At 51.8% G+C, this 27,581-nt stretch overlaps 2 protein-coding genes across 3 annotated transcripts; one reads left to right on the top strand and one right to left on the bottom strand.

Annotated features, from left to right (window-relative positions):
• The first annotated feature begins 325 nt into the window (after nt 1-325).
• Nucleotides 326-7,205, top strand: RPS9 (ribosomal protein S9). The gene is made up of 5 exons (XM_045789381.2): nt 326-453; nt 706-821; nt 947-1,069; nt 5,938-6,124; nt 6,952-7,205. Exons 2-5 carry the CDS (start codon nt 725-727, stop codon nt 7,127-7,129), a joined length of 585 nt encoding a protein of 194 aa, XP_045645337.1. The 5' UTR covers nt 326-453; nt 706-724; the 3' UTR covers nt 7,130-7,205.
• Nucleotides 3,511-14,015, bottom strand: LOC123786959 (leukocyte immunoglobulin-like receptor subfamily B member 3). Of its 2 annotated transcripts, XM_087871005.1 has the most exons (12): nt 13,604-14,015; nt 13,349-13,384; nt 12,899-13,180; nt 12,446-12,745; nt 11,940-12,221; nt 11,339-11,638; nt 10,757-10,792; nt 9,802-9,918; nt 9,396-9,435; nt 9,281-9,318; nt 9,045-9,094; nt 3,511-8,388 (listed from the first exon to the last, which is right to left on the bottom strand). In XM_087871005.1, exons 1-12 carry the CDS (start codon nt 13,650-13,652, stop codon nt 8,245-8,247), a joined length of 1,674 nt encoding a protein of 557 aa, XP_087727131.1. In that variant the 5' UTR covers nt 13,653-14,015; the 3' UTR covers nt 3,511-8,244. The 2 variants fall into 2 exon arrangements, 1 of the variants encoding a protein (XP_087727131.1); XR_015728140.1 differs by lacking the exons at nt 3,511-8,388; nt 9,045-9,094; nt 9,281-9,318 and having other exon boundaries at nt 9,411-9,435; nt 9,802-10,404.
• Nucleotides 14,016-27,581: the final 13,566 nt, after the last annotated feature.

Here is a 27,581-nt window from a genome sequence, read left to right as displayed (position 1 = left end):
GCCAGCCGAGCCTCAGGCGGACGCCACTCCGGCATGAGAGCCGAGGACATCTGGATTCAGGAACTAACGGGGCCTTTCCTGGAAGATCGCCCTCGGGGTGTGGTGGTGGTGGGGGGTAATCTTTCCACGGAGCGGGGGCGCCTGCGGCCCAGAGAAGAAGGACATCACCCGGCGACTCTCAGCCTCGCCAGCGGGACAGGGGCCGAAACAACACCCACCTCCCAGCGCGCGCGCGCGCGCGCGTCGCGACCCGCGGCTGCGCGGGGCACGGTCGTCCGGCTCAGCTCGCCGCTCTGGCCCGACCTGTCGTCTCGAATGCGTTTGCGTCCGCTAACGCCTCTTCTGATTGGTGCAGACGTGCGGCGTGCGCGCTGACCTCACCAGGCCGCGTCGTTGCTATAAAAACGTGGCTGGGCAGCGCGTGCGTCTCTTTCTCAGATCTTGGAAGCTACGGTAAGGAGGTGAATGGTGTTCTGCGGGCTGGTCAGGGTGTGGGCTGCGGGGTCGGACAGACCCCCCGACCTCAGATGAATACGTTGAAGAGGTGGGAGGTAGAAGGTGGTCGGACAGGACTGCCCCGCGGGAGTGCGGGCAGTGCGTGTCACGGAGGCGCCGCGGGCGGTTCTCGCGAAGTTGCGGCGTGGCCACGGGACTGCGCAGGCGCCGTCCGCGGCCCTAACGCGCCTGGCTTGCCCTCCCACGCAGGCGCACGCGCGCAGCCAACATGCCGGTGGCCCGGAGCTGGGTTTGTCGCAAGACCTACGTGACTCCTCGGAGGCCCTTCGAGAAGTCGCGCCTCGACCAAGAGTTGAAGCTGATCGGTGAGCGGTCTAGACCCTTTTTCCGCTTCCGGGTGCGGGAGAGCGAGGCCGGCCGCGTGCTGGGTCCGCCCCGGGTCGTGGGGCCCGGCCTGTCCGGCCCCGCTAGCAGTCCCCTGTCTCCGCAGGCGAGTACGGGCTCCGGAACAAACGTGAGGTCTGGAGGGTCAAGTTCACCCTGGCCAAGATCCGCAAGGCTGCCCGGGAGCTGCTGACGCTGGACGAGAAGGACCCGCGGCGCCTGTTTGAAGGTGCGTGTGTGACGCCGGGTCCCGGAACACGGCCCTCGCGAACCAGGTGGTCCCGGGCCTTCAGCAAGGCCTGGACAGGAGGGGACTGTGGGCGTCCCAGGGAAGATCGTGGCAGGTGAAAGTTAACAATCGTGGTGACATGTGGGTACTACAGCTTATTACTATCTTATCACTGTGATTAAGGTCTGGAATTTCTCCTTTGAGACGGGAGTTGGTTAATGACGGGCTTCCCGGAGCAAAGACTGGATAGAATGATCGCGTTGAAACTTAAACGGTAGCTTTCAGACTGGACCAAAGGAATCTAATATTAAAGTAGCTGGAATTTCGTGAGGATTCCCTAAGTGCCTTTTAAAGCTTTTCTACTGCGTTGGATCTGCTTGACAACCTCCTAGCGGTAGCTTAAGATGTTATTAGCATCTTGGGGGAGGAGGAAGGGGTCAGAGGGGCCTCTCACTGTAGTGGGACTGAGGGCTGCCAGCTCAGTGATGGGGATGGGCTGAGATGTTAGAGGATGCTTAGAGAACGTGACCCAACGTTGGAACAGTGACTGAAAGGTAAAGGATCCCCCTCATTACCTCAGCAGTGGAAAAGGTACCTTGTGTTTTGTATAAGCTTGTATGGGAGTAAAATTTACACGCCACAGATTGTTGTGTGTTGACCCCTAAATAGGCTGCCTCGCAGCTCTCTTCCTGGTGGTGCTTTGCGCCCAAGCTTAGGGAATCTTGGTTCATGGTGAAAAGCAGGAGGGGCTGGAATCCTGTCTGGCTTTTCCTAGATTTTCAGTCAAAGTTACTGGTTTGATTTCTCTCCCATGTATGCTTAAGAAGGAAACCTGATTTTACACTTGAGCCCTCGCTGTTAAGTGTGAGTCGTCATTCCTATTCGAGGTGGAGAAAAGCATGGAGCTTGTTTAACCAATAACCGACCACACAGTCCTGAAAATTCAGGAATTTCCTCCCCTGCGGATGCTTGGGTGGGACCTTATCCCAAATTCTGGGGAGCCAGCCACAGGTAGTTGAGGACAGAGGGACTTTCTGAAGATAGAGCTATTCGACACCCGTAGTTGGATAAGCAGTCACGTGGCAGACCGGGCAGGGTTGAGCTGTAGGTAACCCAGGAGTATTTGTGGTTTCCTGTGGAAGAAGTGGAAGTTACAGGGAAGGCAGCACCACAGGCTGTAGGCTTTCTAGTAAACCGAAGCCATTTATCCCCACGGGACAGGAAGGAGGAACCTGCAAGCTCTGCCTGTGTCTGGAGGTGTTTGTCACAGATACAGCCTGAGGTCCAGCCTTTTCCGCTGAGGCCTGCAACTTTGCGCAAGAAGCTTCTATGATTCTTGTCTGTTGAAAAGACGTTGACTCTTAAACCAGTTGCAGCCAGCTTGTGGCCCGGGGTTTATACAGGTATGGGCTCTATCCTAATGGCAGCTGTAAAGAAACTGAAACTCAAAAACATTCGTTTTTCAGATCAGAAACTAAGGCGCTTCAGTGTTCACCCTGTGCCATGATGACAAGGAAGGGCCTCTGCCTCAGGATTGTGCACATTGGTTTACATTTGTACAGCGTTCTGGTGGTTCTTGCTTTGGTCAGATGGAGCCCGGGTAGCTTTTCAGTTGTTGGACATACTGCTGTTGAAGATGCGAAGTTCATTCGACGTGCACTGAGAATTATTTTAGTACTTATACATCTGTAAGGCTTGTTTGGTGTTGATGGAATGGCTGGCCCCATTCTTCTTTAACGATGTGTAGATGGTTCAGTAGTAAATGTGAAATATTTTTAATGATACTGGTTTTATTTTACTTAGAAGTCTCTAAGAAGGTTTTAAACTTTGAATTCTTGTTACGTTTCTGTTCTCTAGCGTAAGTACAAAAACGCATAAAGTGTCCTAGCTGGTACATAATCCCAAACTGGTTTTTTTAAGATTTTTATTTATTTTGACAGCACAGGTAGGCAGAGAGCCCAACGCGGGGCTCAGTCCCAGAACCCTGGGATCATGAGCTGAGCCAAAGGTAGACCCTTAACTGAATGAGCCACCCAGGCGCCCGGACCCAGACTCGTTTTTATTTGCCTGTTGGGTTTCTTTTTTGTATTGATATTTGAACGTCATTGTCCTTTGTTAACCGACGTATAATTCACAGACCGTGTTCTGTAGTTCTGGGTGTGCAGCGTAGCGTTTGCTGTTTGTGTGCTGTGAGATGATCACCATAAGTCTACGTCATCCCTGTCATAAAGCCTTTGAAAAAGGTCTGTGGGGCACCTGGGTGACTCCATCGGTTAAGCGTCTGCCTGCCATTCCCCCTGCTTGTGTGCCCTCTCTGTGTCAAACAAATCTTTTTTTAAAAAAGATACACTCTCATCAACTTTGCGGTATACAGTATTATAACTGGAAGTTTGTACATTTGACCACCCATTTCCCGTTACTCTGGCAACCACCATAATCTGTTTTCTTTTTTTTTTTCTTTTTAAGATTTTATTTATTTATTCGACAGAGATAGAGACAGCCAGCGAGAGAGGGAACACAAGCAGGGGGAGTGGGAGAGGAAGAAGCAGGCTCATAGCGGAGGAGCCTGATGTGGGGCTCGATCCCATAAGGCCAGGATCACGCCCTGAGCCGAAGGCAGACGCCCAACTGCTGTGCCACCCAGGCGCCCCCATAATCTGTTTTCTGTATCTATGAACTTGATGAGGTGTTTTTTGGTGGTGGAGGTGGTGGTGGTTTTGTTTAGATTCCGCGTATAAGTGAGATCATGGGATTTGTCTGATTTCATCCACTTGGCATAATGCACTCAGGGTCCAACCACATTGTTGCAGGTGGTGGGATTCCATTCTTTTTATGGCTGAGTAATACCCCACTGTGTGTGTGTATACCACCCCTGTTGTCCATTCAACTGTCTGTGGACACAAAAGGTTTCTGTGTCTTGGCCAATGGAAATAATGTAGTGAACGGGGCGGGCAGGGGGGCTTCTCTCTTCCAGTTAGCCCTTTCATTTTCTTTGGATAAATACCCAGAAGTAGGATCTGCTGCATCATCGTAGTTAACTTTTGAGGAACCTCCATAGTGTTTTCCATAGTGGCTGTGCCACTTCGCATTCCCACCAACCATGCACAAGGGTTCCCTTTTCTCCACATCCTCACCAGCACTGTTGTCTGTTGGGTTTTAGATCCAGCCAGTCTGGTGTGTGTGAGGTGACCTCACTGTGGTTTTGATTTGCATTTCCCAGATGATCTCTGACGGTGAGCACCTGTTCGTGTACCTGTTGGCCATCTGTGTGGCTTAGGGAAGATGTCCGTTCGGACTCTTCGCCCGTGTTTGAATTACATTGTTTGGAATATTTTGCTATTGAGTTGGAGTTGCTCGTGTATTTTTGGTGTTGACCTCACGTCAGATACATAATTCACAAGCATTTTGTCTTTTTCAAGATTGCTTTGGGGTCCCTTGTTCTGTACAAATTTTAGGATTGATTCTTTGTTGCACTTAAATGGAAAACACCTTTGGTGGGGCGCCTGAGTGGCTCAGTTGGTTAAGCCTCTGCCTTCAGCTCAGGTCATGATCCCAGAATGCCGGGATCAAGCCTCACTCCTGCTCGCAGCACGTGAGCTCGCTCTCTCAAATAAATGTTAAAAAAAGAAAACAACACTTTTGGAATTCTGATAGGGATTACATTGAATTTGTTTATTGCATGGGGTAGTGTGGATATTCTAACAATATTTTTCCAAACCATGAGCATGGAATATCTTTTCATTTTGTGTCTTCAGTCTTTTTCTCATCAGTGTCTTACAGTTTTTAGTGTACAGGTTTTTCATCTCTTTGGTTAAGTCTGTTTTTAGGTATTTTATATTTGTTGATGTTTTGTGAATAGGAGGATATTATGTCTTCCGCTGAGCATTCAGCCGTGCAAAAAACAAAGCCATGTTATGATTTGGGGTATTGGGAAAGGTAAAGTGTATTTCTCCATTGTGATCTTCTTTCCCATCGACTGCGAGGGAAACTATCGCTTCACAAAGTCATGGAGCTTGCTTGAACTGTTTTGCTGTAATTAAAGATAATGGACACTTATAACAAGTGAAACTAACCCTCTTGGGGGGAGGTGGTGGGGTTTTACCCCAGTGATAGGGTGTTGATTAGCTCTGAAACTATGTGGTAATCAACAGTATGAGCCCTGGGGCTGGGGTTTGCCCCTTGAATCCCTAGGGCAGTCCAGCATGGAGTGGCCCGGGGCTGCTGGGAGAAAGTCAGAAGCTGGCATCTGCTGGGTTGTCGCCTGCCGTGCATTGTTAGCACATCCACACCATAATTTTTTAGTGGAAAACCACAGAATGATAAGTGAATGACAGATATTCAACTTCAGCGTGTTCCCGGCCTGTGACTTTTCTTGGGTCCAGAAGCTAAGTACTGCCAGTCCAGTGTTAACACTTAGGAAGGTGGTTTAGCGTCAGATTTGATGAGTGGGGCTTTCGTGACTCCAGCTGGTTAGTGCTCGACCACTGCGCTTCATCGTGGGAGTAATGGTTTAGCGACAGCAGCATGGAGTCTTTTGCAGAGAGATGCTAAGTCCTCTTCCGGGGATTGTCTCATTACTCTCTTGACACCTCCGAGGAAGGTTCTCCTTTTTTCAGAGGAGAGCAGAGGTGTGTGTGGTCACTTGCCCTCCTTGGTAAGATGAGTATGGCCAGTAGTGACCTGCCTTAGGTCGCGTGAGGATTGCAGGAGTCACAGTGGCTGCTACGTTGATTCTTAAATCAGAATCGGTTCTTAGTTCCCACTCAAGTCGCAGCTCCGTGATAATGGAGCTCCTTAAGTGGGGGATTTGAACCCCAAGAAGTCCGAAGTGAGCCAGACGCCTCAGTCCGTGCTTCCCCTCCTACCAGGCAATGCCCTGCTGCGGCGACTGGTGCGCATTGGAGTGCTGGACGAGGGCAAGATGAAGCTGGATTACATCCTGGGCCTGAAGATCGAGGATTTCTTGGAGAGGCGCCTGCAGACCCAGGTCTTCAAGCTGGGCTTGGCCAAGTCCATCCACCATGCCCGCGTGCTGATCCGCCAGCGCCATATCAGGTAACGTGTCGAAGGGGCTCCCTGAGTCTGTCTTCTGTGCCATCCCCCATGCTCAGTTTGCTGTCCTTACCTCCTATGCAGCCCTCGGAGGTGACAAAGGTGTGAGCACACCTTGAGGGTACAGATCGGCCCCTGCAGACAGCTCATGGGGTGTGGGGACAGCCTCGTCCCCTGCCCCGTAGCCCGGCGCAAGGGTCACTGCGGCCTGAGCCGTACACCTTGCGAAGGCTTCTCCAGGCTTGCAGGCAGCAGACAGGTAACCCCTTGGTGTGCCCGGGTGAGAGGAGTCGTCGGGCCTCAGCTGGTGCGGCGCGTTGTGGAATCAGTTGTCTGTCGGGCCCGCTCGCGGACTCATTCTGGATCCTGACAGCATTAGCCGATGTTAACTTGGCGAGTTGACCACAGCCGCGGTCTGATGTTCAAGTGCCAGAGTCACAGGAGCCTGGCTCCCTCGGGGGGCAGACGGGTCTTTCATCTGGGTGCTCAGTTTGCCCTTTGTCACATTTTGTAGAACGGGGTCTCAGCTGCTTCAAGGGCAGGGAGGCTGCTCCTTAGCTGGTAAAGCCCCCCGTCTGGCACGGTTCCGCTTTAAGAATCAGACCCTGGAATTACTGGCTGCCACCAGCTGCCCTCCTTACTCCGTGGTCCTGTATGAGTTGAGTGATGCTCTAGAGCTCTCCAGACAGAACACACGGGTGCTGGAGGGGCAGGCGCACTCTGGCGGTTGGTGGCGCTGCAGCAAGTCGGAGTCCCAGCAGAGAGCAGTAGTGTCCCCTCCCACTGGGGTCCTGTCCCCCCCATCCCTCACCTGCCGTCCTCACCTCCAGGGTCCGAAAGCAGGTGGTGAACATCCCGTCCTTCATTGTCCGCCTGGATTCCCAGAAGCACATTGACTTCTCCCTGCGCTCTCCATATGGGGGTGGCCGCCCAGGCCGTGTGAAGAGGAAGAATGCCAAGAAGGGCCAGGGTGGGGCTGGAGCCGGTGATGACGAAGAGGAGGATTGAGCCCACCCTTCATCCCCTCCGGGCCTGGGATTGTCTAGTTTCCCAGTCAGATAATAAAACAATCCTTTGAAACTGGCGTTTATTGGTATTTGTGTCTCCCTCCCTGTTCTGAACATACAGCCTCTGGTGTGAAGAGGCACAGGCTGAGTCCTTGACCAGGCTCCCTCCAGCCAGTTCACACTCCAAGCCTTGCCTCCTGCTTAGAGGGGCCTGGGGAGCCTACCAGCTGGTGGTCCTTGCTGCTTGGGGCAGGGGTGCAGTTGTGAGCAGCACAAATACCACTTCCTCATTTCAGCGGGGATGCCAGCAGAGTTAGGGGAAATTGTCGAGCCAGCTATTTGCATGGGGGTCGGGGGACTCTTCCAGGCAGGGGAAGTAGCAAGTGGAGGTCAGGGTCAGCCCAGCGTCTCTAGCCCTTTGAACCTTGACCCTGACAAAAAGAAGTCAGGGTCAAGGTTGGCAGGAGCTAAGCACTGAACCAGTTGAATTGGGGTTTGCTGGGGGGTTACTAGACAGGACAGGCTGGTTTCAAAGCTTGCATTGGTGTGGTTGGGAAGGGACAGCTGAGGCACCCTGGTCCCCTCCCCCCTGCATCTGGAGTTGCTGAACACAGGGTCTGGAGGGAGACCAGCTTCCCTTTTCTCTGCCTTGTTGAGAAGCTGCATGGAGAAGGGGAAGGGGCATGGTCTCGGGAAAGGGGAAGCCCTTGGCATTGGGCAACCCCTCCTGGGCTACAGCACTACTCACAAGTCCATCTTTTGAGGCCTTGGGCTCTGAGGTCAGTTGAAAGTGCCCAACTTCAAGTGTGACGGCACTGGGCCCTGGGATGCTGCTGGGAAGCCTCCAGAAGGTCCCTATTTCTTGCAGCTTAGTGCTGGGTTCCCCCCACACCACAGGTTGCCACTTGGTAATTAATGGAACTGTAACATCGGCTGTGTCGTGATGGAAATTCCTGGAAGCAATCAACTTCCACAAGGTCCGAGGAGTTGCTGGTGGTCCATGTCCTGCTTCCAGGCTCCTTAGGTACCACCCACTGTGGGCAGCTCCTGTGCCTTCCAGGGTCCTTGCAGGGAACCTTCCAGACCCGTGGAGTGGCCATATGGGTCTTTCCTGGACTAGTGGATGGCCAGAGAGGCGTACACGTTGGGCTCCTCTGGGGGCTCCCCTGATTGGGAGGAAGGGGGTGCACTTGTTTCCCGCGTGAGGGTGAAGCAGCTCAGCTGGGCGTAGGTCACATCTTGGTCTTCAGACACTGCGGCCTGGAGCAAGGGGAGGAAAGGCATCTGGCTGGGGAGGAGAGGATGTCCTCCCTGGGGGTCTAAGGGGCTTGCTAGACACAGTGAGGGGTGGCCTTGAGCCCCCTCTTGCCCTCCTTCAGTGTATCTGGGGAGGAGGGGTGTGAGGTGGGAATGCCTGTGGTGAGGACGCAGGGAATGGGCACGTGGGTAGTTGGCCATGGGAATCTGGTGCTGGGGGCGCTCAAGGCTGGAGGCAGGAATTGAGGTGGGCCCTCAATGTGGAAGGACAGGCAGACCCAGGGGCCCCTGCAAGGTGGCTCAGCTCGGTGGCCAAGGTGAACTCCGTGAACCTGCCGCACGTTGTCAGGGAAAGAACGAACAGCAGAGGACTGAGCGAGGCTGTGGGACCACTTTCTGTGGAGTGTAGGCCCAGGGCGTGGAGTTCAGCCCCTCTGCAGAGCACAGACTGTTCAGCACTAACCGCCAGCTCCGCCAGCTCGACCCCAGTGTCCCAACAGCTGGAGATCAGAAGAGGCCTAGGGGAGTGGGGTTGCCGCAGTGCAGAGGGCTATGGGCTTCCAGAAGGGAGAGGCCTGCTGCCGGGCAGAGTGTCCACTGGGTTTACCACGTGAGCAGGGAGGCAGGGGGTTCCCTGGTCAGGAGCACAGGGAGCTCACCTGGCTGGCCAGCTGTCTGTCCTCAGGCTGTGTGTCTTTCACGACAGCATCTGGTGGGGACAGAACAAGGTGGCCCCCTCTCTTGCCAAGATCCCCTGAGATCTCAATGGCAGGAGCCCAGAGAGGGTGAGTGACGTTACAAAGCCACACGGAATCTGTCCCCCACCTCCACTGCCCACCCACGTCTCTGGGCCTGCCTCCCCCCCCCCCCCCCAGGGCTGCCCCACGCATCTTACACAAGGTCTCCTCCTGGGCAGCCGCAGCGGGACCGGAGCTGGGGAGGAGACAGGGTGTTAGCAGCAGTGAGGGGGCCGCTGGCTGGCAGGAGTCAGGGTCTCGGGGTGGTCTTACCTCCTGGGCGGGCCTCTGTCCTCAGGCACTGCCGCTGCCGCTGTTGCAGGAAGTTGGAAGTGAGCCTCAGGGCCCCCTCCCCAACCCTCCCCGGGCCTGCCTTCAGCTGAGGACCTAGACAATCCCTGCCCAGCCCGCGTACAATTCACGAGAAAGCAGTTCTAAACAGTAAAAAAAGCTTGTATGTGTTTTCAAACGTAAGTTCGAAAAGGCAAAAGGATGAAACATTTACACGTATGCTCACATGTAACCTTTCTAGGGTTTCTCACTGAGAGATGCTGGAGTCCTGCTACGCTGGCCTTTCCCACCTCCCTGGCTTCCCTCTGGCCGCTGCCCTGAGCCCACCCTCGGTCGGCCCACGGGGCAGCCTCCACCCCCAGGGCCCGTCACCCCCTTCCCTTCTCACCCCGCTTCCTGCCTTTGCCCCGACGCCGGTGTCGGACCAGGAGGAGGACGAGGAGGCTGAGCAGCAGGACGAAGGCCACCGCGGCCCCGATGAGGACGTACAGGTACCAGTGGGGACCTTGGGCACGAGGCACACCATGACTGAGCCAACGATGGCATTTCACTGAGCACCTGCTGTGTGCATTCACCTCTGACCCTGCCAACAGCCCTGCAGCAGGGGATCGCCGCCCCTCCCACCCACTGCACAGACAGGAAACTGAGGCGCAGAGAGGTCATTCACGTGTCCCAGGTCGCCCAGCATGGAGGCGGCAGGGCTGGGGCTGGAACCAGGGCTCTGGGTTCCTTGTAGGATTTGGGGTTTTTCATGCTGCCCCCTTACCCTCCAGGCAGAGCACAGGAGTGGAGACCTGTCTCCCACACTGCACAGGCCTGACGCCCTCATGGGGGCCTGTGTGGACCTGGAGTGTGTGCATCTGCGAGGGCAGGAGGGAGGGCTCTGGCCTTCCAGAGCTCCAAGAAGGGCCATGCTGACGCCTTCACCGAAATCTCACAGCGGCCCTGAGGGAGGTGGTGGGCGGCCTGTTGTGCAGACGGTGAGCCTGGGCTGCGGAGAGGGACATGACTTGTCCAAGAGCTCATAGCTGGGAAGTAGCAGAGCTGGGGTCTGAAGCTGGGGGTGTGACTTGCAAGCCTTGCTCCTGCCCTCGCTCCCCGGCTGCTCTCGGCCAAGCCCCCTGCCTTCTGTGAAGGCGACTCAGACGCCTCCTGTGTGCGCCTGCTCCCCTGCCCCGCACAGCGACGAAGCCACGTTCTTGCCCTTTGCAGTCAGATTTGCAATCCGCAGAATTGTCCCAGTGAGAAGGAACTTTTCTCCGGCCGTAATCTCAGGAAGTGGCTGAGGCAAGCCTAGGCTGAGCTCCTCCCACCCACCACCTCCCGACAGAGACCCCCCTTACCTCTCTGCCGGATGAGGGGTGCATCCTCAGAGTCTCCTGGGAACAGGACAGGGAGGTGAGGGGCAGGGGCTACGTGCTCCCCACTTCAGGGTGCTCCTCCCCCTGCTGGGTGCCACCCTCTCCCTCTGCCATGACCACCCCACCTGCCACTGGCCCAGGCTCAGAGCCCCTGGGGCCCTGTGGTCACCCCAGACACAAGCCATGCCAGAGAGGGTGATCTTGGTCCTTCCAGGGATCAAGCCTCTGCTGGTCACCCACCCTGGTGTTGGTGTCTCTGGGGGAGGGGCTCCTAGGACTGGAGGAGGATGTGAGGAGTGGGCCTCTGGCCTTCCTCCTTTCTGTCAGCCCTGAGCCCTCTCCAGCATACTTCAGTCCCCAGACACTGCAGGACCGCAGTGGGGAAGGTGGGAGCCAGGCATGGGGGTTGTTGCCCTGACTGTCCCTCTGAGAGCTGAGGTTCCCCTCTTGCTGATCCCCTCCTTCTCTGACCCCCTCACTCGCATCCCAGCCTAGCACTCCCCTGAGGACAGCTGCCCCAACTGACCAGGAGGATAAAAAGGGGGCAGGGCTGGGGCCCCTCACCTGAGACCAGGAGCTTCAAGGAGTCACTGGGGTGTGACAACAGGTAGGGGGAGTCGCTGTGTGAGCCGTAGCACCTGTAGGTCCCCTCGTGGTCTGAGGTCACAGGACTCAGGGTGAAGTTGACCTGATAAGGTATGGCTGGGTCCTGCAGACGAAGGACCTGGGGAGGAGCGAGGGTTCCCTCCTTGGACAGGTGGAAGGTATCAAACCAGATCTCAGAGCGACACTGCAGGGTCACGTTCTCTCCCCAGGACACTGAAAGTCCCGGCTGGGCCAAGAGGGACGGTTTCTCATACATTCCTGAGGAGAGGAAGGTTGAAACATGGAGAGAGCCACCCCCTCCCTACACGCCCTTGATCCTGGACCTGGGGAACACTGTCCTTTCTCCAGAGACACTGTGTGGGACCCCCTCTCAGCACCTCTTGTCTGAGTGGTGTCCTTTATCTCCATGGCCCTCACTGTGCCTTTCTCAGTCCCTGTCTCTAGACCGCATCCCCACCTCAGCCTGTGCTCCTGCCTCCCCCTGGACCCCATCACCCAGGGGCAACCCTGGTCCCGGGCCCTGAGCAGACAGTCAGGACATGGGGTAGGGGCTCCCCACCTGTGATCAGGATGTCCAGAGGGGCGCTGGGTGCCGACCATGTGGAGGAGAGATTGTGTCCGCCGTAGCATCTGTACCGGCCCCCGTGGGTGTGGCTCACAGGGCCCAGGGGGAAGCTAGGGCTGGGATGCCCATCCAGACGCTGGGGAGCTCTGAGCTCCTCATCCTTGGTCAGAGCAAATCTGCCAAAGCCAGTCTCTGAGTGACACTGGAGGGTCAGGCTGTCTCCAGACTGCACCAGGGAGCCCGGCTGGGCCGAGAGGGAGGGCTCCCTGTAGACACCTGGTCAGAAAGGGACAGTGGGACTGGGGACGCACACCGCACATTGGCCCAGGGCCTGCAGTGAGGCTCTCATGGGTCCCTCCCAAGGCCCCCCACCTGTGGGTCTGGCCCCAGGAGGACCGTGTCCCTCACCCCCATCAACCCCAGGGCTCCACTGGGCATATGGCTTAGGTCAGTCATCTGGGCCCAGGAGGTAGGTGGGGAGGGGGAAGGGGCCCCCTCACCTGTGACCTGAAGGTGCAGAGGGTCACTGGAGGCTGACCACGTATACGGGTATGACTGGGGAGAAGCGTAGCATCTGTAGGTCCCCGCATGGGAGGTGTTCACAGGGCCCACAGGGAAGAGTGCATGGTACGTCTCAGGATGGGACGTCAATTCCAGTTGTTGGGGCACATCAGCTCCCCCCTCCTTCAGCAGATGCAATGACCCCCATATCACCTGTGAGCTACAGGACAGGGACACGGTCCCTCCCGAGGCCACCACAGGGCCTGGGTTGGCTGAGAGAGACGGTGCGCCATACACTCCTGAGGGAGAAGGGGGGAGCTGTGTTACAGGGGCCATCACTCCAGGTACCCCATGTACTGTGGACCGTGAGCGAGGGGTCCCCCTGAGGCCACACTCCATTCCCTTCTGCCTGGAGGAGGGACTCAGGGGGAGGGGCCGGCTTCTGCCCTTACCTGTCACCACCAGGGGCAGGAAGTCACTCTTCTGTGACCAGCTGTTCCTGCTGTGATACGCACACTGGTATCGCCCTGCAGTGTGTGAACTCATGGATGCAAAGGGGAAACCGGCCTTGTTGCTGGAATCTGGTGAGGTCTCCCAGAAGGGCTCAGGGACCCTCTCTTTATACAGATAGTAGCCGTCAGCCTGCAGAGACGCCTGACACCAGATGGTCACAGGCCTCCCCTGAGTGACTATGTGGCCAGGATCAACCCAGATGGAGGGTTTGGGGAGGGTCCCTGGAAGGGAATCCCACGGAGAGTTATAAGGGTGCCCTTCTCCCCTCAGTTTCCCACCTGTCACCCCAAAGCCCCTCCCACACTGGTCACCATCAGCCCTGACCCTCTGTGCCCTCCGGCTGCCTAGGGGGTTGTTGGGCGGAAGCAGGAGGTCTGGGGAGGACTCACCCGCGAGTGCCTGGTCCCACAGGCCCCAACACAGCCCTGGAAGAGAGTTCCTGTGAGTGCGTCCCCCACCCACACGTAGCTGCTCCAGGCCTGGTCTGGGCCCCTGGGCGCTGGGTCACATCTGGGGCTGAGTGCACTCCCCCCCCCAGAAGTTCTGCCCCCACTGATCCTCCCCAGTCCTGAGGTCTCCCAGGGACCAGGGCCTGGGGCAGGGGGGAAGATGACCCCATCCCTCCTCTTTCCCAGGACGCTCACCGAGGCAGAGAAGGGCAGTGAGGATCGGGGTCCTGGCGCTGCCTGCCATGGTCGTCCCCAGCGGTGCAGACAGCTTATAACATCCTCAGAGTGTGCTGGACGGACAGATGCACGGGGTGTGGTACGGCCCAGGCCCCGTGTTCCTGGTCACGGGTCCCGGATGGATGGCCTCACAGGAAAGGGAACAGCCCCTCCAGGGCCTCGCTCTGCTGTCCCTGAAGGGTGGCCCGAGAGCAGCAGGTCCTGGGACCATTCAAACCAGATGTGAGTCTCCCCAAACCCCACTGTCTCTGCCTCCTCCCCACCAAGCCCAAGTCCAGAGAACAGCGCTGGTCCCCGCGCATGAGGTGGGGGGAGGTAGGGCAGGGCCTGGGAGCCAGCCCAATTTCAGTTCTACTTCTGCCCCTGCCTCTCCCAGACGCTGTGTGACCTGGGCTGAGACACTTCCCTTTCCTGAACTTCTGTAAATGCAAATTTTCTTCCTTCCTTCCACAATGCTGGCAACCAACCCACGTGTAGTGAGCAGTGACCACATCCAGTCATGGCGCCAGGCACGCTGGGGATTCACTGGTGGGGCAACAGACTCGTGCCTTCCCTGGACGCGTGGGGCTGTGATTAGTGACAACAGACTATATAAATATCTAGGCGGGAAACAATTCTATTATAGTCTTATAAGGCTGTTCCAAGTTGGAAGAAAATAGAAAACGGAATCATGAGTATCGTAACATGTAGACATCATACAGTCTGGGTCCTTGTTCGGAGGGGTCCTTCTGGGGGCTGGAGTGACGGAAGGCACAAGCCAGGGGTAGCGCAGAGACGGGAGTGGGGGCATCCTCGACCAGAAAGATTCGAGCTGTTGGCAGAACTGAGAGCAATCAGGAGGCCGGGGCCTTGTCACACAGGATTTCGAGCATCCTGCGAGCGTTTGGGCTTCTACTTTAAAGCAATGGGAAGATTTTAACCAGCAGACAGTCGGAGAAATTTCTGTCTGGGAAAGACTAACACTGTAGGAAATACTGACAATTAGTAGTCAGACCCCAGCATTCATCTGGTCCCCGGGTGGTGTGTTGGTCAGTATTTAAGCTGTGTACGTGGTTTTCTCACTTTAGCCTTATACAAATCTATCACATGAAACACCTGTGCAGTTGAGCAGAACGAGCCAGGATGGCAGGTTGGCGAGGAGTCAGCCAGGTTCAGGTTGGCTGAGGGGGCAGCCCGAGAGAAGGCATGGAATTGGTAGCTGTTTGTGTTGCTCGGAAGGCGTTTGGGTTGGAGGTGAGTAGTGTTTGCTGGGGCTGGTGTGCTTAGTCCTGGTCTGATGGTCACAGCCTTGAAGACGAGATGGTGCAACTTAGATCTTTCTGAAGGAGAGAGTGGGAGGGTTTTGAGCCTCCCACGGGATCAGACCAGCCTGGTGATTAGAAGGGTCCTCTGGAGGTGTGTGAGGCATGAACTGGGGGAGGAGGGGCCTGGTTGGAGGAGCAGGGGGGAGGCTGACGGGCTGGCGCACACAGGCTTCTTGAGTTCTTGCGATGGGTTGGACGTCGTTAAGGTCTCAGGGGCCCGGTGGTGTGTATCCGGTGAGTGGACGTGAGCGCCAGAGCACAAGGAGCACAGGCTGTTCCACCGTTGTCTGGTGCCTGGACGATGACCCCGGGAGAGGCAGGCATTGGGAGGTGCTTTGAAGACAGATCGTCATTTCTCAGAAGGAAGCATGGCCCTTCCTCCTGCCCTGGGATTGCGGATTTTCTTTGCCCCCCACACCTCCCTTCACTGACTTCCCCGTTTCTGTAAGTCAGCGCCATCTTTCTCCTCATCACTCCTTCCAAACCTCCGATTCATTTCTGCCTCCTCAGGGCCCCGTCGTCCCCTGGGCAGAGCTCTCGGTCCCATACCGGGAATTCCTTCTCCAGACACCGGGTAAGAGCACGGGCTGGAGCAGCTCAGAGACTGAATTGCAGTTAGAGCTGAAACACTGTCCTTCTGTAGCAGGTACTTCCCCTTTCTGAGTCTCCTGTTCCTCACAGTGAAGCCATAGTGGCCTCTCCCTCAGCATTGCTGTGGTGCCCGAGACTCGGAGGGGCCACCTGGGGTGGTTTCGTATGCGGCCTGTAGGCATCGAGATGACTGCAGTGTCAGAAATCGTATCACGGGGCCAATTGAAGGCCACGGCCAACATCCGCTCCAAGCACGTGGAAGTGCTGGATAAAGGTTTGTAGGATACACGGCCACAGTTCAATCGGAGTAACTGAAGTGCCAGAAATGCAGAGTGAATCCGTAGACATAAGCAGAGACCAACGCCGCGTGGGCTGGGTCATGGGTCCCAGGGACGGGCCCCAGGCTCTGGTTTGCTGCGTGTGTATGGAGACAGGTGACAAAGCCCCAGAGGAGACACAGGGTTCCCGGTGTGAGGTTGGGAGCTCTGAGCCTGCTGCCTGTCTGAATGGGGACTGCACTAGCTCCACTCCCTGATCTGAGTCACACCCAGAATTCAGCTCCTTTCTCCAGGTGCGAGCGAAAAATCCTCCGTGCAATACGGGCTGGTTTCAGCGTGGTGCGGAGCTCAGTTTGGACTGCTTCGTGCATTGCCGCAGCCCTGTGTTTGGAGCACCTACACATCGTGTGTCTGAAGCAACTGCAAGCGAGTCACTTGGTTAGGACTCACAACGCAGGCAAATGGGGGTGATGACTTCCGTGGAGGTTAGCTCAGCGGCCAAGTGACCGAGTGCACGCAATCAGCTATGCCGTGAAAAGTAGAGTACAGACCCGGTCACTGGGGGACTCCCAGCAAAGGCGAGGGAGATAAATTGAAAATCGGGAAGAGATTTTAAAATAAGCATGCTTTAAATCCTCAAACAGCTAGACGAAGATGTTCACGATACAAGAAGAGTTTAGTGCAAAAAAGGGTGCTGAGGTAATTTCATGGGTAAAAACTCATTAACTGAATAAAAGGATTCAAAAGATCTATTCCATAACAGACACTAGATATCTGATCGGCAAATTGGGGAATTGGAAAATGAAACTCAGGAAGTATCCCAGAATGCAGCTGAACATCAAGAAATAGAAACCAAAAAGATAAAATCTGACACGTGGAGAATAGAATTACTAGGTCCCAAGACACATTTTTCCTTCATTTTAGTGGGGGAAATGCAGGGCGCCTGGGTGGCTCAGTCGGTTAAGCGTCTGCCTTCAGCTCGGGTCATGATGTCAGGGTTCTGGGATCAAGCCCCACAGCAGGCTCCCTGCTCAGCGGGGAGTCTGCTTCTCCCTCTTCCTCTGCCCCTGCCCCTTGCTCATGCTCATGTTCACTCTCTCTCTCTCAAAAAAAAAAAAAAAAAAAAAAAGTTTTAGTGGAGGAAATGAGAGAATGATGAGGTGGCAGTAATCAGGTATTGTTAAGAGTTTTTTGGAAGTGAAACCAGAGAAATGGTCAGCGTGGGCTGTGAAAGCTGAACTATCACTGGGAGCTACATCCTCGAAAGCAGGTCAAAATGTCAGTGAAACACCTGGGGGCTCAGTCGGCAAAGTGGCAGCCTTCAGCTCGGGTCATGATCCCAGGGGCCTGGGATCGAGCCCCACATAGGGAGCCTGCTTCTCCCTCTCCTTCTGCCTGGTGATCTCCCTGCTTGTGTTCTCTCTCTCTGTCAAATACATTTTTAAGAAATCTTAAGGAAAAAAAAGAAGAAGGAGAAGAAGAAGAAGAAATCATCCTGGTCAGAAGATTTTAATGTCATAGAGCCAACCTAGAATTCTTCTGCATATATTGTTCAGGAATGGAAGCAAAATAAAGTCATTCTTAGAGGAAGGAACAAGGGGAGGATTTGTTGCCAGCAGCTCTGCTGTACAAGAAATGATAAGGTAAGTCTTCAGACAGAAGGGAGTTAATTCTAGAGGGAAACTGGAAAGTTTCAGAAAAAGGGAAGAGCAAAAAAGGTAAATAAGTGAATGTAATAGCATACTTCTCTTACGTTCATTAAAATATGTATGGCTGTTGAAAACAGAACCCATAAGGTCTGGTGGGCTTTGAATGTATGTAGATATAATACATACGACACCTGCAACATAAGGGGGTGAGGGCGAAGGCCCTATACAGTTGTAAGGCTTCTATTTTTTCTGAAAAAGGTGAAATATTAACTCTATGTAGACTCTGAAATTAGGTATGTATAATACCTACAAGAGTCATTTTAAAAACAACGTACAAAGAATTAAAACAGCAATAGATAGGGGAGTCTGGGAAGTTCAGTCGTTCAAGCATCCAACTCTTGATTTCGGCTCAGGTCATGATCTCAGGGTCATGAGGTCAAACCCTGTGTTGGGCTCTACACTGGGCATGGAGCCTGCCTGAGATGCTCTCTCCCTCTCCCCCCGTCCCTCCACCCTCTCAAAAAAAAAGACCCCAATAAATTAAAATGGAATACTTAAAAATATTCCAATACCAGTATTACATTAAACCTAAGTGGGGAAAGCACAATTAAATGGCAGGTATTATAGGACTGGATTAACACCACCAAGACCCAATGATGTGCAGTCTACAGGAGGCCAAGGATAAAGACTATATTTTGCAAACGTCAATCAAAAGAAAGCTTAAGTGACTGTGTTAGTTTCCTACGGCTGCTGTAACAAATTACCATAAACTCGGTGACTTGCAGCAGCAAAAATGTATTGTCTTACAGTTCCGGAGGTCACAAGTACAAAATCACTGGGCTAACGCTGAGGTGTCAGCAGGGCTGCTTGCTTTCGGTAACTGCAGTAAGAATCTGTTCCCCTGCCTTTCCAGCTTCCAGAGGCTGCCGGCAGCGCACGGCTCCCGACCCCTTCCTCCCATCACTGCAGCCTCTTGATCCCGTCCTCACATCCCCTACCATTGACTCTGACCCTTTGGTCTCCCTCTAGTAAGAAGCCCATGACTACACTGGGCTCACTCAGATAACCAGGGTAATGTTCCCATCTCCAGCGACTTATTTTAGTCACATTTACAAAGTCCCCTTGGCCCGTAAGGTAACATGCTCACAGGTTTCAGGGATTAGGACACGGACACCTTTGGGAATTGGGAGGAAGCGGCAGCTTTCTATCTACCACAGTGGCCATACTGTCCAAGATCGTATGGTTAAAGATACCAGAGCAAGTAGGTTTTTGAATAAGAAAGTTATCAGAGATAGAAAAAAAAAAAAAGACAATTCACCAAGAAGGCAGTAATCCTAAATGTGTGTGCACAAAACCACAGAGCTTCAAAATACATAAAGGAAAAACTGTCAGAAATGGAAGGACAAATACGTAAATCAACAGTCATGGTCACGGACTTTGACCCTCCTCTCTTGGTAACTGATAGAGCGAATAGATAGCAAATCAGCAAGGATATAGAAAACCTTAGCTACACTATCCACCAACTCGACTAGTTGACACGCACACAGCAGCACCCAACCAGCGGCAAAAACCAGTCTTCTCAAGTGCTTGTGGCATGTCGGCCAACATAGTTCATATCCTTGGTTACAAAGCAAAGCTTAACATTCAAAAGAATTAATACCCTGTGTCACTTCTTTTCACACCCTAATGGAATTTAAGTTAAAGTCTATTACTAGAGGGGCGCCTGGGTGGCACAGCGGTTAAGCGTCTGCCTTCGGCTCAGGGCGTGATCCCGGCGTTATGGGATCGAGCCCCACATCAGGCTTCTCCGCTAGGAGCCTGCTTCTTCCTCTCCCACTCCCCCTGCCTGTGTTCCCTCTCTCGCTGGCTGTCTCTTTCTCTGTCAAATAAATAAATAAAATCTTTAAAAAAAAATCTATTACTAGAAGGATAATCTGGAACATCCTCAGTTATTTGGAAATTAAACAACATACTTCTAAATAATTCATGGGACAAAGAAGAGCTCAAGGAAAATTGGAAAACATTTTGAACTGAATGAAAATGAAAACAGCATTCTAAACTTTGTGGGATGCAGCTAACACGTGTTTAGGGGGAAAGTTGGAGCAACATATTCATATTAATATGAATAACTCATTAAAAAAAGAATAGCTTCTAGTCACCCAAATGTCCATCTGAAGACACAAGAAAAAGAGCAATTCACCCCAAAGTGAGCATGATAAAGGGCAGAAATCAATGAAAGCAAAACCAGAAAAACAATAACAAAAATCAATGAAACCCACTGCTGATTCTTTTAAAAGACCAAAAAAAATTGCCAATGCCTCGCCCGGCTAATCATGGAAAAAAGGAAGATACAACTTGCCAACACCTGGAATGAATGACAGAAAATCAATACAAACCACACTGACATTAATAGGACCTAAGAGAACACTACAAATTCTGTGCCCCAAAATTTGGCAACTTGAATGGTCCAACTCATTTTATTTTAGTATAGTTGACACGCAATATTACATTACCTTCAGGTGTATAACTTAGTGAATTGACAAGTTTATACGCTATGCTATGTTCACCACAAGCGTAGCTACCACCCGTTTGATCACATCGCTATTACAGTATCATTGCCCATATGCCCTATGCTGTGCCTTTTATTCCTGTGACTTACTCATTCCATAACTGGAATCCAGTATCTCCCATTCCCTTTCACCCATTTTGCCCATCCCTCCATCCTGCTCCCCTCTGACAACCATCAATTTGTTCTCTGTATTTGTAGGTCTGATTCTGCTTTTCATTTGTTTATTCTTAAATTCTGCTTTTGACTGGATTCGTTTGGTATTTGTCTTTCTCAGTCTGACTTATTTGACTTAGCATAAGAGCCTCTAGGTCATGGGGCGCCTGGGTGGCACAGCGGTTAAGCATCTGCCTTCGGCTCAGGGCGTGATCCTGGAGTCCTGGGATCGAGCCCCACATCAGGCTCCTCCGCTATGAGCCTGCTTCTTCCTCTCCCACTCCCCCTGCTTGTGTTCCCTCTCTCGCTGGCTGTCTCTATCTCTGTCGAATAAATAAATAAAGTCTTCAAAAAAAAGAGCCTCTAGGTCCATCCTTGAATGGACCAACTCCTGAAAGACACAAACTACCAAGACTCATTCAAGAAGAAATAACCTTAATATTCTTTAATATATTAAATTGCATTTGTAGTTAGAACACCTGCCCAACAAAGAAAACTCCCAGCCACAATGTTCTCACTGGCACGTACCACCGAACATTTGGTGAAAAAATTCTATTCTACACAATCTCTCAGAAAGTAGAAGAGAAAGGAAAACTTTGCAACAATTTTATGAGCAAGCATTACTCCGAATTCAAATCAGACAAAGACAGTACAAGGAAAGAAAGCTGCAGACCAATATCCCTCAAAAACATAAATGTGAAAATCCTCACCAAAATATTGGTAAGTAAAAGCAAACAATACATCCAAGTGTGAATTATCCCCAGATGACAGGCTAGTTGAACACCTGAAAATCAATAAAGGTAATCCATCATTTTAATAGACTAGCAAAGAGAATACATATCCCGATATAAAGTGCACACACAAAATTTGGTAAACTGCTCAGCTGTGTGGGAATAGAAGGGAACTTGCTTAATCAGATAGAGAGCATCTATGGCAAACCTTTAGCTAATACCATACTATTGTATGAAACAAGTCAATGATACTCTCACAACTTCTATTCAGAACTGGCTAACAGTAAGACAAACGAATAAAAGGCATACAGATCGAAGGGGAAGAAATATCAACTGAATTTTATTCTATAAAATAATGAGGAACAATTGGAAAGCAAAAGTAAAATATTATTATAATAGCTCCCTATACACAGGGAGGGATAAGTATAGGAATAGATGTATAAGATCTGAAGACTAAAAACTATAATAGTTAGCTAAGAGAAATTAAAGAACTAAGAAAAGATACCACATTCGTTGATTGAAAGACTCCACATTGGGAGTGGCTTCCTGGCTCGGTCAGTGGAGCATACGACTCTTGATCCTGGGGTGTGAGTTCAAGCCCCATGTTGGGTATGCATCCTACTTTAAATAAACAAACATTAAAAAAAAAGAACATTGGGGTGCCTGGGTAGCGCAGCCGTTGGGTGTCTGCCTTCGGCTCAGGGCGTGATCCCGGCGTTCCGGGATCGAGCCCCGCATCAGGCTCCTCCGCTGGGAGCCTGCTTCTTCCTCTCCCACTCCCCCTGCTTGTGTTCCCTCTCTCGCTGGCTGTCTCTCTGTCACATAAATAAATAAAATCTTAAAAAAAAAAAAAAGACAACATTGTCATTAAGAAGAATGAAATCTTACCATTTGCAACGACATGGGTGGAGCTAGAGAGTAGAATGCTAAGCAAAATAAGTCGGTCAGAGAAAGACAAGTACCATATGATTTCACTCATATGTGGAGTTTAAGAAACAAAACAAAGGAGCAAAGGAATAAAAAGAGGGAGACAAACCAAGAAACAACACTCTTTAACTATTGAGAAGTGATGGTTACCAGAGGGGAGATGGGTAGGGGGACGAGTTAAATAGGTGGTGGGGATTTAGGACTGCACTTGTGATGGCCCTTGGTTGATCTATGAAAGTGCTGAATCACTATATTATACACCTGAAACTAATATTACACTGTACGTTAACTAACTGGAATCAAAGTAAAAACTTTTTTAAAAAGGGGAAAAAAGATTCAATATTGTCAAGATATCAGGTCTCTCTAAACTAGTAAGCAAAAGCCAAATCAAAATCCCAGCTAGCTGGGGCACCTGGCTGACTCAGTCAGAAGGGTGTGTGACTCTTGACTTCAGTGTCATGAATTCCAGCCCCACGTTGGGTGTAGGGATTACTTAAATAATTTTTTAGAAAGCCCAACTAGCTGTTTTAGCAGTTGACAAGCTGATACTAATATGTATGTGGAAATGTAAAAAGAACAATAATAGCACAACAGTTCTGAAAAGGAATAAAATTGGACATCTTCTTACTCCAAGACTTTCTATGGGAGGAACAAATGTAATGGATGGTGTGGTATTGGCATAGGGACAGGTAGGTGGAAAAAATAAACAATAGAGATGCCAGAGGTCAACCCACACATACATGACCGACTGACTTTTAACAATGGGACAGAAGTACTTCCTTGAGAGGGGAGGGGGGTGGGGGAATGGGATAGGCTGGCGATGGGTAGTAAGGAGGGCACGTAACGCATGGTGCACTGGGTGTTATACACAACTAGTGAATCATGGAACATTACATCAAAAACCAGGGATGTACTGTATGGTGACTAACATAATATAATAAAAAATATTATATTAAAAAAAAAAAGAATACCTGACAGCAAGGGCGCCTGGGTGGCTCAGTCGATGAAGAGTCTGCCTTCGTCTCAGGTCATGATCCCAGGGTCCCAGGATCGCATTGGGCTCCCTGCTCAGTGGGGAGTCGGCTTCTCCCACTCCCTCTTCCTCTTCCCCCACCTCGTGCTCTCTCTAACTTGTGCTCCCTCTCTCAATAAATAAAATCTTAAAAAAAAAAAAAAAGAAGTACTTCCTTGAGGAAAAGATAGTCTTCTCAACAAATGTTGCTGGAACAGCTAGATAATCTATTTGGGAAAAAAATGAGCCTTGACCTTTACCTCACACCATCACCATACACAGTAACTCACATGAAATGGATCATAGACCTAATAGCAAAAGTCAAAACCATAAGGCATCCTAAAAAAACAAACAAAAAAAAAAACTTTCAAGAATCTTCACAACTTTGGATTAGACAAAGATTTCTTTTTTTTTTTTAAGATTTTATTTATTTATTTGACAGAGAGACAGCCAGCGAGAGAGGGAACACAGGCAGGGGGAGTGGGAGAGGAAGAAGCAGGCTCACAGCGGAGGAGCCTGATGTGGGGCTCGATCCCACAACGCCAGTATCACGCCCTGAGCTGAAGGCAGACGCTTAACCGCTGTGCCACCCAGGCGCCCCTAGACAAAGATTTCTTAGCAAGGTACAAAAAGCACAAACAACAACAAAAAGATTTACTGGACTTCATAAAATTAAAAATTTTTTCTTCAAAAGACAGCATTAGGTAATGGAAAAAACAAGCCAAGAGTAAGAGTTGTGTGTGTGTGTGTGTGTGTGTGTGTGTCCAATAGAGGATTAGATGTAGAATAAATAAGGACTTTTACAAATAATACTAAAACTCTCCCACATGAGCAGAACAATTGGAAGACACTTCTCAAAAAATATATATAAATAACAATGAACACATGAAAAAATGCTCAACATCTATAATCATTAGAGAAATTAAATTTAAAAAGACATCAATAAAATGGATGAGTTTTCAAAAACATAGTACACAAAAGAGGGCAGATATGGCAGAACGTATACTTTCTGGCTTCATTCCTGTGAAATTCTACAATGAGCAAAATTGATACCTAGAGGAAGAAAGCTGGTTGCTGGTTGCTTCCATCAGGTTGACTGAAAAGCTCACCATGGAATTTTTAGGAGCGATGGCAATGTTTCACGTACTGATCGTGGCGATGGTTGTTGAACAAGTGGTACGTTTGCCAAAGCTGATCACACCGCACGCCTAAAGGGGGTATTATTTTATGCCTCAGTGCACACACATATATGCTAGTTAGGCTCCATCTGTGTCCATTCCACCAGGGATGAAATCATCTTCAACTGCACGTCTGATTTCCTTCCATAGGAACGATACAATACTAAGGACTCAGTGTTGGTCTCCACGGCCAAAGCAATGGACCCTGAGAAGTCTGTAGTTAGGTCACTTTCAATGAAGGCAGTCCATGTTACAAGACTTCCGAGCACCCTCCATTTCTGCCACCACGGCTACTTCCTCCACAGGCCCACTGCGTAAACACTGGGATAAGGAAGAACGGAGGCTGGCTACCTCTACCCAATGAGCCACCCAGTCTCCTTGGCCATTAAGGACTATGTCTACAGGGACCTTTCTTGGGACATTTCTTTCTTTCTGTCTTTCTTTCTTTTAAGGATTTTTATTTATTTGAGAGAGAGAGAAAAAAAAAACATGAGCAGGGGGAGGGGCAGAGGGGGAGGGGCAGAGGGAAAGGAAGAAGCAGTCTTCCCGCTGAGCAGAGAGCCTGACGCTGGGTTCAATCCCAGGACCCTGGGATCATGACCTGAGCTGAAGGCAGACGCCTAACTGACTGAGCCACCCAGGCACCCATGCTGGGGACATTTCTATCTGATTCAAAGGTCCAAGTGCTTTGCACCCACTCCTATACGTCTATGCATACACATGCCTCCGTCCTGGGTAACACTGTCTCCCCACTTGCTGCTGCTCCTTCCAGTCCCCTGATCGCTTAGGCGAGGCAGTAGCTACTCTTCGGGAGTCTGTGTGTATCTTCACACCTAGTCGGATCTCTTTCTACAAAAAATGTATTATCCTGTTCATTACCAAAACACCTGCTCACTGCTATTTTCCAGAGTCCTGTTGGTATGGTGGGGGGGGCAACACTACTCCAAAACATCACCCTGCCCAGGCAGGACCCAGGCTGCGAAGCTGTTGACCACCAAGGAGAGGCATCATTGTGACAGGGTAGGTATGTAGGTGTGTGCCTGCAACCCCCATCTTTGTCCTCTGAACCTGTTCATGGGCCCAGGCCTACCACTTACTCAACGGTGGATGGCGAACTTATGACTGAATGGAAGGGAGCATACCTAGTTCATCGTGGATGGTTCCGGTTGTGTACATGCTCATGTCTCTTGTCACTCCGTTTCTGTTGGGACCAGTGGCACTTCAGGGGCAGCTTTTTAAATGGTACCTAACTCTCTTGTGCAGGTGATGTGATGACATGAGCCCAAAGCCCATTGAGGCTCAGCAGAGGGTCACACAGCATCCCAACACACACGCCTCCTGCTAGCAGCATGATCTGGTAGGTCACGGCCATGGCCATAGGGTCCTGATGGATAGAAAAAAGTTATGCTTGGGGCGCCTGGGTGGCTCAGTCAGTTGAGCAGCGGACTCTTATTTGAGGCTCAGGTCATGATCTCAGGGTCGTGAGACCGAGCGGCACATGAGGCTCTGTGCTTCGTGCAGAGTCTGCTTAGGACTCTCCCTCCCTCTTCCCCTGACCATCCCCTCACTCCCTCTCTCTCTCTCTCAAAAAGAAATGTTATGATTACATGATATTGTAGTCTATTATTAAGCGTGCATAACATGTCTAAAAAGACAACGTACACACCTTAATTTTAAAAATACTTTATTGCTAACAAATGCTAACCATCGTCTGAGCTTTCAGTGAGTCCTAATCTTTCTGCTTCTGGAGGGTCTTGCCTCCGTGTTGGTGGCTGCTGTCTGGTCAGGGTGGTGGGTGCTGAAGACCAGGGGGCTGCGGCAACTTCTTAAAATAACAGTGAGGTTGGCCACATCGGTTGATTCTTCCTGTCACAACGTCTCTGTGGCAGGTGATGCTGTGTGATAGCGTTTTGCCCACAGGAGAACTGCTTTCAGAATTGGAGTTGATGCTCTCAAACCCTGCCGTGGCCCGATCAGTGCATGTGATATCCTGACGCCTCTGTTGTCATGCCAACAATCCGCGGCATCTTCAGGAGCACATTCCAACCCGGGAACCCCTTCCCCTGCTCCTCCAGCAGCAGCTCCTCGTCGGCTCACGTCTGACCGCGAGCTTGCAGCCATTCAGTCCCTTCTTCAGGCTCCACATCCAGTTCAGTTTCTCTTGCTGATTCCACCGCATCTGTAGCGACTTCCTCCCCTGAAGTCTTGAACCCCTCAAAGTCATCCATGAGGCTGGAATCCACTCTCCCAAACTCCCGTTAATGTGGATATTTTGAGCTCTTCCCATGAATTACAAATGTTCCTTTTTTTTTTTTTTAAGTAGGCCCCACAGGCTTAGAGCCCAACGCAGAGCTTGAACTCACGGCCCTGGGATCAAGACCTGAGCTGAGATCAAGGGTGGGACGCTTAACCGACTGAGCCACCCAGGCGTCCCAAATCACAAGTGCTCTTGATGGCGTCTAGAATGCTGAATCTTTTCCAGAAGGTCTTCAGTTGACTTTGCCCAGATCCATCAGAGGACCCACCGTCTAAGGCAGCTACAGCCTTACAAAATGTATTTTATTATGCTAAGACTTGAAAGTGGAAATGACTCCTTGATCCATGGGCTGCAGGACGGGTGTTGTGTTAGCAGGCCCGAACACAGCATCCGTCTCGTCGGGCATCCCCATCAGAGCTCCTGGGTCACCAGGGGCATCGTCACCAGGTGCAAGGGTTCTTTTTCTTCCTCTGAGCAGTAGGTCTCAAGAGCGGGCTTAAAATAGTCAGTGGCCGTGTTGTGAGGAGCTGGGCCGTCTCCAGGCTTTGCTGTGCCATTTGCGGAGTGCAGGCAGAGGGGATTTCGCGTCACGCTCAAGGGCCCTGCGATTCTCAGAATGGTCTCCGAGCACCAGCTCCGACGTGAAGCCAGCAGCTGCCTCAGCCCCTGACAGGGGTCAGCCTGTCCTCTGAGGCTCTGAAGCCAGGCACTGACTTCTCTCTAGTGATGAGAGCCCACACGGCATCCTATGTGGTAGGAGGCTGTTCTGTCTACACTGGAAATCTGTGTTTCGTGTAGCCACCTTCCCGGATATCTCAGCTCGCTCTGGGTAGCTTGCCACAGCTTCTCTACCAGCGTGGGCTGCTTCACCTCGCACGCTCCCGGAGACGGCTTCTTTCCTTCCACGTCCTGAACCGCGTGGGCCAGCCTCAAACTGGTCTTCTGCAGCCTCCTCGCCTCTCTCGGCCTTCGCAGGATTGAAGGGAGTCAGGGCCAGCTGTGGGTGAGCTCTTTCAGTATCCTTCACGAACTTTCCCTCTGCATTTACAGCCGGGCTGTTCGGCACCGCAGACCTAGCGTTGGGCCTGTGCGGGCCTCCCACACGCCCTGCTCCCTAAGCTTAGTCACTTCTAGCTTTTGATGGAGAGTGAGACCCACGCAGCTCTTCCTTTCACGGGGACACTTGCAGGCCGCCGTAGGGTATTAACTGGCCTCGTCTCAATACTGCTGTGTCTCATCGAACAGGGGTTGCGGGGAGAGGGAGGGAGACGGGGAGCGGTCGGTTGG

The sequence above is a fragment of the Ursus americanus genome, chromosome 21, assembly GCF_024610735.1.
Source record: "Ursus americanus isolate L20-20 chromosome 21, mUrsAme1.1.p, whole genome shotgun sequence".
Lineage (NCBI taxonomy): Eukaryota > Metazoa > Chordata > Mammalia > Carnivora > Ursidae > Ursus > Ursus americanus.
Note: the sequence above shows the minus strand (reverse complement) of the source record. Positions and strands in the feature narration are given on the sequence as shown.

Coding starts and splice junctions, on each gene's coding strand:
- LOC123786959 (XM_087871005.1), bottom strand. CDS start 13,652: ATGGCAGGCAGCGCCAGGACCCCGATCCTCACTGCCCTTCTCTGCCTC. Junction 9,919..10,756: donor ACCCCTCATCCGGCAGAGAG/GTAAGGGGGGTC, acceptor CTCGTGCCCAAG/GTCCCCACTGGTACCTGTAC. Junction 9,095..9,280: donor TGCCCAGGAGGAGACCTTGT/GTAAGATGCGTG, acceptor TGTCCCCACCAG/ATGCTGTCGTGAAAGACACA.
- RPS9 (XM_045789381.2), top strand. CDS start 725: ATGCCGGTGGCCCGGAGCTGGGTTTGTCGCAAGACCTACGTGACTCCT. Junction 822..946: donor CCAAGAGTTGAAGCTGATCG/GTGAGCGGTCTA, acceptor CTGTCTCCGCAG/GCGAGTACGGGCTCCGGAAC. Junction 1,070..5,937: donor CCCGCGGCGCCTGTTTGAAG/GTGCGTGTGTGA, acceptor CCCTCCTACCAG/GCAATGCCCTGCTGCGGCGA.